The 12,644-nt window shown below is 40.9% G+C and overlaps 1 protein-coding gene across 2 annotated transcripts in view; it reads left to right on the top strand.

The window, feature by feature from the left end:
- The window catches only part of PDZRN3 (PDZ domain containing ring finger 3), a 144,134-nt gene extending 131,703 nt beyond the window's left edge, over positions 1 to 12,431 (top strand). For both annotated transcript variants that reach the window (XM_061362111.1, XM_061362112.1), the window contains 5 exons: positions 5,935 to 6,033; positions 6,918 to 6,980; positions 7,664 to 7,765; positions 8,833 to 8,949; positions 10,003 to 12,431. In XM_061362111.1, coding sequence (XP_061218095.1) covers positions 5,935 to 6,033; positions 6,918 to 6,980; positions 7,664 to 7,765; positions 8,833 to 8,949; positions 10,003 to 11,553 — 1,932 coding nt within the window. In that variant the 3' untranslated portion in view covers positions 11,554 to 12,431. The remainder of the gene's footprint in view (positions 1 to 5,934; positions 6,034 to 6,917; positions 6,981 to 7,663; positions 7,766 to 8,832; positions 8,950 to 10,002) is intronic.
- The last annotated feature ends 213 nt before the right edge of the window (positions 12,432 to 12,644 follow it).

The raw sequence follows: 12,644 nt of genomic DNA, 5'->3' as shown, positions 1-12,644 counted from the left end.
TACTGTTTTATTAGAAATTAAAAGTATATTCATTCTTCACAGAGGCCCAGCCAGAAGTCATTTCAGGCTCATAAAGGAAGAATAATGTCACTCCAGGATTCCTCGGCAGCATTATGCCTTAATATGTTTATTCAAACAAGTCTGTCCAGCTGTCAGACACACAGCCCAAGTGAGGCCTTTCTCACTGTGTTCACTTTCTCACATTACAAGGGAGTACATTCCACATCAAAAAGGGAGCTTGTTCTCTCCCATTTGACTTTCTGTCTTTACCCTTTCCTGTATGCAGCTTTCACTTAGGTCTTGCTTTCTTTCTGAGAACTGAACTCAGCTGGATGGCTAGTTGAGACTAAGCAAAGCTTGGGGCTGAAAACTACATGAAATGTTTGCTAACTGCTAAGAAACCTCACTTCTGATACTCTCACTCAATCTTGGACAGAAGTGGAGCCTTCACATCAAAAGAATGAAGTACAACAGATACATGCAAATAGCTTTTTGCCCTCCCAGCACACAGCTCAGTGTTCAAAGCATGAAACGGTAACATCTGATCAGCAAGAAATGAACACACTGAGCACAAAAATCTGGGCTTCAAAATTTGAAATTAATACTTCACTGCTTTCAGGAAACCATAAATAAAGCTGAGTTCCAGGGTTTCAAGCTCTGCCATTTACTGTGTACTTCACTACTTTGGTTGAAAGTTTGCTACTTCTCCCATCTATTTGCAAGACACATGGAATCAGTAGGCTCCGTCACACACTCTGCAATTTTTATTCCATCTTGGCTGTAAAGCGTTGGAAAGCATATTTTATGTGAATATATTTCTTTACAATGAAAACTCCTGCTCTGCAGGGAGTTGCACTGATCAGGAGCTTCTCAAGGCATTAATGTCTCTGAATACAAAGGACTTCAACCCTAGCAGTGCTGTGAAGGCAGTGGTTGAATTTGTAAAGGATTATAAAGCAGTACCTTCCTTCAACTTCATAACTGTGCTTTCTGAGACAAGTATTTGTATGTTCTTTGTTTGGAACAAATCCAACAGTGGTAAAACATTCCAACTTGCTGACAAGCTAATACTGAAAGGTTGTTCTCCCCTAGCTCTCTAGAGGACTTCAGACTGGCCTTAACACCTCTTTACTGCATGAGAAAGGTCTTAATCATGGACCGCTGGCCATCTGCTTGGCAAAGAGCCTGGGCATCTTTCAAGTTATCTTACTTAGGCATCCTAAAACTCTTTTCACCAGGGTGAGAAAGAGTTTTCTCCAGCTTTCCCTGGCATCACTAATGACTTAAGACCAGCCTCTGTGGTCCATCACAGAACTACCAGCACAACGTTGGGCTGGCACAATAACCTCCAGGCAGATTTTTACTTCTTCTCTAGTCTGAAGAATGTTTGAAAGAAAACCTATTTTATGAAATTTTCTTCTCTAAAAAGTGGAGGGGTTTGATTTTGGCTTTTACCTACATTGAAACCACATTTATGGGAAAAGACAAATGTAAAGATCACTTTATCTTCAAGACAGAAGAACAAGATTTTTCCTTCTACTGAATCAAGGTCAGTTGCCAAGATGAGTGAGAAGGCCTCATGCGTTATAAAAGGAAATAGTTCTTTATCAATAGTTATTTCCCTGACGTGCTTTTCTGGGTGAAACTTCTTAATGGAATAGCAAAAAATGGCACTCTGCTGGTCAGGTGTGTCAGGACACACAACAGCACTTTTTAGAGAGAGAGACAAAAGGACAGAGTACTTATTATGCAGGCTTTGGATAATGCTTTGTGAATGTTCGAGCTTACTTTACCCATTGTCGTCCTCTCATTTCAGAGTTCCACTGCTCATTTCTGTCTTGTTACAGAAAGGACGTAGATTTTTAAAACTTCACAGGCAGGCCATAAATTTAAATCAGCAGTACAATAATTCAATAATCTCTTGCAAATGAAGGATCTTCTGAGCTTAGAGAGGTTAATTTACCATTACCACTTACTCATAATTCATTATTATGAGCGGTTACAGGTATAATGTCATAGAGCATGTTCATTTCTTCTTGTCTTGCTACAAATGCCATATGGATTTCAGCAGCTAGCTCTTTGAGCCCTTCTTGGCTCAACATTTGATAAAGAGCCAGTAATCTTTCAGCCAGTTTTCTTGTGCAGGCTCTATTGTGTAATAGCATAGAAATACTTCTCTTGAACATCTCTGAAAATGTCACTTTTTTACCTTTTACAGAAGCAGATTTTCATTATTTGTGTGTTTAAAAGTTACATCCTATATGAGATTTTTATATTTATTGTATTAATGTAGCCCCAGTAACCCACACTTTGTGGATACCACTGTTGTCTGCTAATTAATTTCTGCACACCTAGACCAGGTGTTGAATAATTTCAGTGTCTCCCTTCTGCAATGTAGGTGGCTGATAGGTTTCATATTATTTTATAAAGAGCCCCAGTTGAGCAGTACATATGCTTTCAGCTGGTGACTGTACAGTGCACCAGCCTGATCTGAAACAGCAGGGCCTGGTGGGGTCTCTGTGCACGCAGCAGCTTCTTCTCTATTGCAGAATCAGGCCCTTGGGCTGCCCAGATGCACACCACTAAGACACAGGAGTAAGTCTTGTGGCACTGCAAAACTACACCTACAAAGTTCTGTAGACCCATGTTAATTCCTGGTACAGTTACACAACCAGCCGTAGCACCTTGTACTTGTAGCTGCCAGTTTTCTATTTCCCCCCTTTCATGTATCTGTACATTATACAGACTTGACTCTGAATATGGAAAATAACCTTTGCTTTGAAGACTGCTGTTGATTCTTCAACTCCAACTGGAATTGCACACTTTTATCTCTCAAACATTTCAAACCTTTATGATTATATTAAAACTTCACTGACGCAAAGACCCACAGAAAGCAGCTGTTCCTATCTTGAAGTTCCCAAAATTATCATGTTTGGGTAGCATCAAACTCGCTTATTCTGTTCCGACAAAGGACTAGAGGGATTGTACCCAAGGGTAAGTCTGTCAACTACTTACTCATAAAAATTCAGGTTCTAAACACCTGCTCTAAATTTTTTTGTTTGCTTTAGCTTTTTGCGGCTTTATTTGTGAGTTGTTTTTAAACAATATATATTTGTTTTCCTTTTAAAGAACATATTTACCAGATGATTTATTACTTTCCAGTATAGCACAGGTGATGTCTTGGATGGTGCTTTTTACATATAAACCCATACATACTTTTTAATTATTTCAGTATTACCCTTTATAGTTGTACACTGTTGGAAAAACACTTTCGTTAATCAAAACATGCGGCAGGTAAGAATGAAACCGATAGCTTACTCCCTCCATTCCTTCTGCTCCAGAAGGTGATGGCAAGTGTTTATGGTTACATAGGACCTATTTAAATACTGACAGACCTATTTAAATACTGACCAAGGTCACCATGCTTCATTGTTTGGTTTTGTGGGGTTTTTTTAACATTATATATATATATATGCATTTTCACTACCAGTGTGTCAAAACAGTAGAATGAGCTGCAGCACTAGTTTCTTGTCACTATTTCGTTGCCATGTTGTGAAAGCACTAAACTTTAGAAAGACTTTCCTGAATATACAAAATCTTTTTGTCAAAGTATGCTTGAAATATGGGAATCATCCTAGGCCTGAATTGGGCCCAATTCATGAATTCCCACCTCATTCCCATTTCACACCCTGGTTAAATGCAGAATGAATGCATTGGCTGCAGTGGCGTTCCCAAGGATCAAATGAGATCACAATCGAATCCACTTTGTCTCATCTTTTTATCTGAAGAATTTCCATCTCCTCTATAAAAAGCCCCCAAAGCTTTAGAAGTCTAAAAAAAAAAAAACCACTACCAAAGCATTGTGTTCAAACCCTTAAGTAACAAAAGAGGGAGAAAAAGAGCAGCAACTCACCACAGATACTATTGACTGAAACCATTTAAATACCATCTGAAATGTCACTGACATTTACAGCCACAGTTCTTTTGGGGGAAAAAAAAGAAAAAAGAAATTACACATGTTGACAAGTAAATAACATGAGATTGCTGATCTTGGCAGCTGTCATCTAGACACGCCAATAAATTATTCATATCAGCTTGTTTTATTGTCTTGCCCCTTACAAATGGCACAGTGCAGGTCAAAACAGAGACACATTCAGAAATAATGAGTCTTGTTATCAGAACTTTTCCACTGGAAGGGAGAGGGCCATGCACAGACATGAGATTCAGGGCTGGGGCTGGGGCACCCCTCAGATCCCACACAGGGATCTTTGCCTGGTTCCACTCTTTCCCTTCTCAGTAATGGGGCTCGAACCCCACAGTTGCCTTCTCCATCCTGCCTGGTGTTAGCTGCACAGGAGCGGGACCTTTCAGAGCCTTGGTCACTGCCAAGCACTCTTCTAATGTGTCCTGGACTCAGCAGTAGCAGTCATTTTTTCTCCTTCTCAGTAGCTGGCGCAGTGGTGTGGTTTTGACTTTCAGCCTGGAACGGCGCTGATAACACCGATGTTTTTAGTTGCTGCTCAGTAATGTTTAGTTTGACCAAGGACTTTCTGAGTCTCATGTGCTGCCAGGGAGGAGGGGAAGCCAGGAGGAAGCAGAGACAGGACACATGACCCAAACTAACCAAAGATGTATTCCATACCACAGCACATCATGCCTGGGATGTAAAACTGGGGGCAGTTACCCAGAAAGGTTAGATCACTGCTTGGTCGGGCTGGTTATCGGTCGGCAGGTGGTGGGCAGTTGTATTCTCTTCCCTTGTTATTTCCCTTATCATTATTATTATTGTTGGCAGCAGTAGTGGTTTGTGTTATACCTTAGTTACTGGGCTGTTCTTATCTCAACCCGTGGGAGTTACATTTGTTCGATTCTCCTCCCCATCCCTCCAGGAGCCACGGGGAGGAAGAGGGGGGAGTGAGAGACTGCATGGCTGACTGAGTTTAAACCACGACATAAGGGAAGTAAAAAACACAAGTACAGTTACTATTACACCTCTGCCTATGAAGAAACATCTTCTCTCCCTGCGACAATATCCTCAGGACTAACACAGTAGTGGCAACATGCTGGTTAAGCATACTAGGCTTCCCAAGGTCCTTAGGCACCTGGCTGTCGCTCAGTAGCAAGAAGATAGAGCTGAAATGTGGACGGTCACACTGACTGTGCACTAGACAGGAGCATCCTGCAGCTTGTGGGCATCTACATGGATTTTGCAACCCAGTGTGACAGAGCAGCAGCAAATACAGGAAAAAACAACCCACATGAAATCCTCGTAGCAAAAAAAGCAGAGGAAGCACATAGTTTTAAGGTCACTTAAATGTCTCCAAGATTTAACAAGACCACCAAAGAGCACTAGAATAATAAACCATGACCTGCTGAAACCAAACCCTTGCAAGAGATTAAAGTGCTTATTATATTTCTATTACCAATACCAAATGCTTTGCTGACCATGTATTGATCTTCAGTCACACTTTTAAGAAATTTATTACATCATTTCATAAAGATTAGACAAGTTCAAGTAATAAAGTATTATGTATTTCTCTAAAAAGCCAGAAAATTTCCCTGCTTGTAAGGAAATATATATCAGCTGTGGCAAATATTGAAATCATACTTTATAAGTATTTTAGTGTTTGAAATCTTACCACTACATGAAATATAGGTAATTTTTCTTCTTTAAGATCAATAAAGGGTCTGTTTTCAAAATGACTTCATATTGATTGAAGGGTCAAAAATGCCCCAGGTATTGATTGTCTGCATATAATCACGCTTTGCTCAGTAAGTTAACCTCGTCTACAAGTGAAATGAAAAGAGATCCAGTATATCACTTAAGCAAAATATATTCATTGTATTTGAAAAATCACTTCCATCAGTCACCAGTGTCTCACTGACAGTGGGTTTGCTTTCCCTTTTTCTTTCTTTTTTTTTTTTTAACCCCAGGAAGTAGATTTACATCGAGTGAACAGCCAGGACAAGCTTGGCCTTACTGTATGTTACAGAACAGATGATGAAGATGACATGGGTATTTATGTGAGTGAGGTAAGATTGAGCTGATTTCCATAAGATACAGTTTGTCTTTAAAATTGCAGTGTTGGACATTTAAGACTTTCATCCTCTGTTTGTACATGTGTGAAAAGCAGTCAGAATGCAGTAACTGGAAGAAACCTAATTATTTTCCCTTTCCTCCAAACAGAGTGAAATCCTGCATCCACTGAGCCAAACTTCGTTCTGTTAGCTTTTAGTGTTCATTTTTCCTCTAACACAGTCTCAGCATTCAGTTTCAGGTGATGTTTTCAAAATATTTTGAAAACATATATATTCCCCCTTTAATTTTTATTGTCTATCCCAGAAACAACATAAAATAAAGAGGAAAATCATCACCCCGCGCTTCTATTTGCAAAGATTTGGGGCCCTTTTGTCTCTTTCTGCTCTCTTTCATGCAATAAGTAGCATTTTATACATAATCTTTTTAGCATGCAGATCCATTTCAAATTAGTAACAGCAGTTTGGGGAAAGAAACTCATAACTGAATCTAAAATCTGCCATTAAAATGCATCACTTAAGATATAATCCTTCCTGCTCTGTATGCAAAAAGTGGTTCTAATCAGAGCACTGTGTTGTAAAGCAAAAAGTTAAATTATGAGGTAACTCAGTGGCATGCAAACACAATAAACCTACATTCTCTGAAGACACTTATCAGGAAGAAATGGGTTTGATGTCATCATTTTAACTGGTATTTCACTTTGACACAAGCAAGAGAAGTCCTCTAATCACTAAGCAGGACATAATACTATAGATATAGCAGCAGCAACAGACACACTAGCTTACAGTATCAGTTATATTACCGATACTGGGTTTACAACAGGAAGTGAATACTGAGTTCTCAAACCTCCAAAGCACTCACAGCATTCTTTATTTTGTAGATTGATCCCAACAGTATTGCTGCAAAAGACGGTCGACTCCGAGAAGGGGATCGCATTATTCAGGTACATGTGTAAATGGTTGGAATCTGCTAACACACTGCAACCTGCTGCAATGTCTTTATTTCAGCATAATTTCTACAAATTATTCCCTTCTGACTGGTATTTATGTACTTCCTTTTAATTTTAGGAGGGTATTTCCCTTTCCTCTGCCATATCCCAGTCAGACTTTGATAGTCCTGGCCAGCACTAACAGGGATGTTAGTACTTGCTCAGGAGGCAGAGTGCCCAGTTCTGTATGCAGGAATGAGTTGTCTTCCAAGTGCAACAATCCCATAGGGGCTTTGTGAGAAGTCTGTATAGAAACTAACATGACTAGAGGTCCACATCCCATCCAGTCTCTGGCAGCAGCATGCACAACTTCAGCCTCACCTGGCCCACACTAGGATGCTCCTGTTCCTTCCCACCCACCAGACCTGTTGTTATGATTCTGCTCCTGCCTAACTGTGCTTCTCCAGTTTCTTTCCTTGTAACAAAGCTCTGCACATCACATACAGACATGTGGAACAGCTTCTCATGTCCAAACCAACACACTTACCCGACACTTACATGCTGGAGATGTGAACAGTGTGTGTGCCTGGCCCATACAGCACTGGGATCTGTCCCGCCATGCTGCTCTATAGAACCATCACAGCGGTATTTAAGTATCTTTATGAAAAGATTTCATTGTGTTGCTCTTTTCTTTAAAGATCAATGGCATAGAGGTACAGAACCGAGAAGAAGCAGTGGCACTTCTCACCAGTGAAGAGAGCAAGAACATCTCCTTGCTTGTTGCAAGACCAGAACTTCAGGTACTGTAGGAACTACAGAAAAAAAACTCTAGAGTCTTCACCAAAAGATTTGCTGTTTTGTAGAAAGCAGTTCTTTTGAAGAATTTTAATCTACTTAAATCTACCAGATCTACCCAAAACCATATTACACAGTTTGACTGGAGATATACATGATCTAAAATAATGGAATTCAGCAGTCATGGTACTTACATCTATATTTTCAAGTTAAATTTATAAGGTGTTTGGTGATTTATATACGCTGCAATGCTATTACAAACATCAGTGCAAGGTATTATGGATGGTTTCAAGCCATGGCTTTGAAGAACATACTGAACTCTTAATTCCTATAGCTATTGATTATCCATTCATTAAAACACCTATTATTTAGCCCTTTATACACCATCTCTTAATGTAGTTAAATACTGTCAAGAAGCATCCTCAGCTGTAATAAAAGGTTGAACCAGATCCCTTTGTAGAGCAGGAATTAGCACAACAAAGATGCTGAACAAACAGCCATGAGCACTGTTCTTTGATCTGTCTCTGCTGCTCCTGCTGGGAGAGCAACCCTTGCCAATACACCTGGAGACACAGGATCAGGCTCATGGCTATCCTGTCAGTTTGGATGCTTCTGATCTTCCCCTTGGGGATGACTGAAGCTGGGAGTAAAGAAGTCTCACAGACCCCTAGCCAGCATTTTTCCCTCTGGCCCTTGATGCCACCTCGCATGTGGTGCGTTCAGGCTTTGGGCTCGGGAGTATTTCTATACATTCTAATCAAGTCATGCACAAACCAGAACAGCCCCAACTCTTAGAATTATTTCCATGGATGAAAAGGCTGGGTTTGTTTTATATCTGTTGAAGATAAAATCACGCTGCTGGAGATGAAGGTGGCTGTGGGGGGAGGTAGGACAGTCAGTACCCTCACTTAGCACAGAAGATGTGGCTCCTTCTCAGGAAATGGCAGCACTGTCACAGGAAGGAATCCCCTGAGATTTCTCAATCACTTTCCACAAAGAAAGAATGTAATTTAAGTCAGTCTTCATTCTTTTGACAACATTTGGTTTGGTTCTTCCCTCCCTTTTCACATAGCTGGATGAAGGATGGATGGATGATGACAGAAATGATTTTCTGGATGACTTGCACATGGACATGTTAGAGGAACAGCACCACCAGGCAATGCAATTTACTGCCAGCATGCTCCAGCAGGTACTGCCACTCTGTTGTGCAGCGGTGTCAGAATTTCACATTGCAGTCCATATTCCAGCACTGAACCTGACTGAATACACTTAGTGTCTCAAATAACGATCAAGGCAAAAGGGCTTTCTATAAAATCAAGATATTACATGACTGCCCCAAGCCTCATCTTGGGGACCAAAAGGTTTAAAATGTTACCTTTTTTTTTTTACTTTTGCCTCTAACAGCAATGGTCACAGTTAGAAATCCACTGTTGTGTCTGTGGTCACTGACAGTGTAAACTACGTGTACAGTAGATAGAGCAGTCAGAGAGCTAATTTATAAAATCCCCTATCTGATATGCATGCACATACTGAAAGCACCCTGCCTCCCGACACCTCAAAATCCAAAGAGAGGACTCAAGCAAATGGCTCAAGTAAGGTCTAGGAATGGGGAGTAAGGCAAAGAAGAAGGTTTTATATAGCAAAGTTTATATACAGGGCCATAGATATGGGCTTCTGTTCCCCATCGTTCTGCCACAATTCATGCAATCATAAAAGTTCATTAATAGTTTTTCTGGTTTTGGTTAGAGTTTTCTAAAACTATATCCTCTGTGGCATCTGCGTGTTTTGAAGAGCCATATTCTCTTGGCACTGCAGTAAACTGGATACTGTTGTGCTTCTAAGTGGGAGAAGAAACATTTTGGAAATGTGACTTCTACCACTGTTGCTATATAACTGCTGAAAAGCAGACCCCAGGTTCTTCTGAAAAGGACATCCACAGCAGGCTGTGGGTTTCTTCACCATTTCATCCCTGGTAGTGTTCAAGCCCAGACTGGACGAAGCCTTGGGCAAGCTGGTTTAGTGTAAGGTGTCCCTGCCCATGGAAGGGGGGTTGGAACTAGATGATCTTAAGGTCCTTTCCAACCCTAACTATTCTGTGATTCTGTAATAGTATTCTTACCACACAAGTAAAAGCAAAGATGCAGAAAATGTAACAAAGATTAAGAAATGATTGAAAAATAAGCACCCTGAAATATTTTATGTCCTTGCAATAATTTCTCTGTCTTTTCATTTTTGCTGTTAGAAGAAGCACGAGGAGGATGGAGGTACCACAGATACAGCCACTATTTTATCTAACCAGCATGAGAAAGACAGCGGTGTGGGGCGCACAGATGACAGCACTCGTAACGACGAGAGCTCTGAGCAGGAGAACAACGCAGATGATCACACCACCTCCTCCAACACTTTAGGGAGCCAGAAGAAGCTGATGTACAGTCATGACACCCTGGGAAGTGGCGATATGCAGTTCAGCAACGAGTCATTTATCTCGGCCGACTGCACAGACGTCGACTTCCTTGGCATCCCTGTGGATGAATGCGAGCGATTCCGGGAACTGCTGGAACTGAAGTGCCAGGTGAAGTCTGCCAACCCTTACAGCCTCTATTACCACAACAGCACTCTGGATATGAGCAAAAGCGACCAAGAAAGTGTTGACAGAGAGCTGGAGATGCTGAACGAGGAGCTGCGCAATATCGAGCTGGAGTGCCTGAATATTGTGAGAGCCCATAAAATGCAGCAGCTGAAGGATCAGTACCGGGAGCCCTGGATGTTACATAACAGCGGGTTCCGCAACTATAACACAAGCATTGATGTTCGCAGGCATGAGCTCTCCGACATTACAGAGCTCCCTGAGAAGTCTGACAAGGATAGCTCGAGTGCCTATAACACAGGCGAAAGCTGCCGCAGCACACCACTCACGCTGGAGATCTCCCCTGACAATTCGCTGCGCAGAACTGCAGAAGGCATTAACTGTCAAGGTAATGAGGGGGCAGTGGCATATAATGTCTCCCAAAAGAATTTATTTGCTAGCTCAGAAAGTCATGAATCCAGCACTGGTAAATGCCATGCCTCTGTGAAAGACCCTGACCTTGGCAAGCAGCTGGAAAGCAAGGAGAGAAAAGCCAGTGATGGAAGCAAAAGCCCTACTCACAGTCAGAAACCTTCTGGTTCCTATGTCTCCCCATACCATCACTCACCATATAAGCATGCTCATATTCCTGCCCATGCACAGCATTATCAGAGCTACATGCAGTTGATCCAACAGAAATCCGCAGTGGAGTATGCACAGAGCCAAATGAGTCTGGTGAGTATGTGCAAAGACTTTAATTCAAGCCAGAGTGAACCAAGGATGGAGTGGAAAGTCAAGGTCAGAAGCGATGGGACCCGCTACATTACAAAGAGGCCAGTAAGGGACAGGCTGCTGAGAGAACGTGCCATAAAGATTAAGGAGGAGCGCAGTGGTATGACGACCGATGATGATGCCATAAGTGAAATGAAGATGGGCCGTTACTGGAGCAAGGAAGAGCGGAAGCAGCATTTAGTGAAAGCGAAGGAGCAGAGGAAGAGGCGCGAGTTTATGATGCAGAGCAGGTTAGATTGCTTAAAGGAACAGCAAGGTGCAGAAGAAAAGAAAGAGATGAATATCATTGAACTGAGCCACAAAAAAATGATGAAGAAGAGAAATAAAAAAATCTTTGACAATTGGATGACAATCCAGGAACTGCTAACCCATGGCACTAAGTCACCAGATGGCACACGGGTGTACAATTCCTTCCTGTCAGTGACTACTGTATAATCACCATTGCTAAGTTATGTACATAAAACACTACCATTGGGGTAGAAATCAATGCCTCGTTCAATGTGGCAAGAGTTTTGTATATAAGATACAGTCATCGAGTTTATAGTTCAAATACTGAACTCTACAACTGTGGGTGCCGGGATCTCCATTATAAAGTGGAGAGGAAGCTTGCCCATGTCCATCAATGGCAATATTAGCAGTGCTTTTTGGAATACTGATTGTACTTTTTTACTTGTTACCTTTTACATGAAGTGTTTAAATATCAGAAATGTATTAACCATACTTACACAGGTAATTTGCTTAGACTATATTCATATTAAAAGGTACCCATGCTTTTCTTTTAACTAAAAGTTTGCAAAAAACCCAGAGGGGCAACTGCACATACGTATTTTTTGTGAAACCATATTTTGTGCTGTTCTTTTGCTGTTGTTCACTTCTACACAGAGTGCTGTTTCTCAATATTTAGCTGATGGTTTAAACTCAGAATTAGAGTCATTCTCTTGTAATATTTAACATTTATCAAACAGCAGTTTTTAGAGTTATGCTCAACATTTAAACAGTTTTCTTTTTAAGGTTTCTGAAGACAGTCTATAGGTTTCATATGAAAAGCCTGACACAGAGGACACTATCCTGCAGCTTTAAAGGAGTTTAAAGCATGTTTGCAAATGTTGCAACCTATTGAAAAGATGTGCATGTACAGCTCATTTGTTTCTATAAGACAGTTTGTGGAATTTGAAAAGCCCATGGTAGTAACTGTTTGCTTTATAGATTTGAATGTATTGAATTATAAAAGCAGTTCCATGAAATCATCATTAGCTATAAACGTTAACAAGTAAAATGAAGTCAAATAAATTATTGTTTTGTATTTCAAACAAGTTCAAATTCTTTTGACTCCCCTCTGGTTTCACCACATAAGAGTGTTCTTTCCTCAAGCGCAGCTCCTGTGCTGCAGAAATGCCTGGACAGCCTCCCAGAGACAAACCTGATGGAATAATCTGTATCGTGGCTTTGTGGGGAATTTGGATTGAGGTTTTCTAGAGGGGAGGAGGGATGGAAGTAAGAGGCAAGAGAGAATTACATGAATATCA

The sequence above is a fragment of the Neopsephotus bourkii genome, unplaced genomic scaffold (assembly GCF_033783945.1).
Source record: "Neopsephotus bourkii isolate Nb327-2 ecotype Australia unplaced genomic scaffold, CSIRO-AGI_Nbou_v1 NB_1080, whole genome shotgun sequence".
Classification (NCBI taxonomy): domain Eukaryota; kingdom Metazoa; phylum Chordata; class Aves; order Psittaciformes; family Psittacidae; genus Neopsephotus; species Neopsephotus bourkii.
This window is presented reverse-complemented; position numbering and strand designations above follow the sequence as displayed.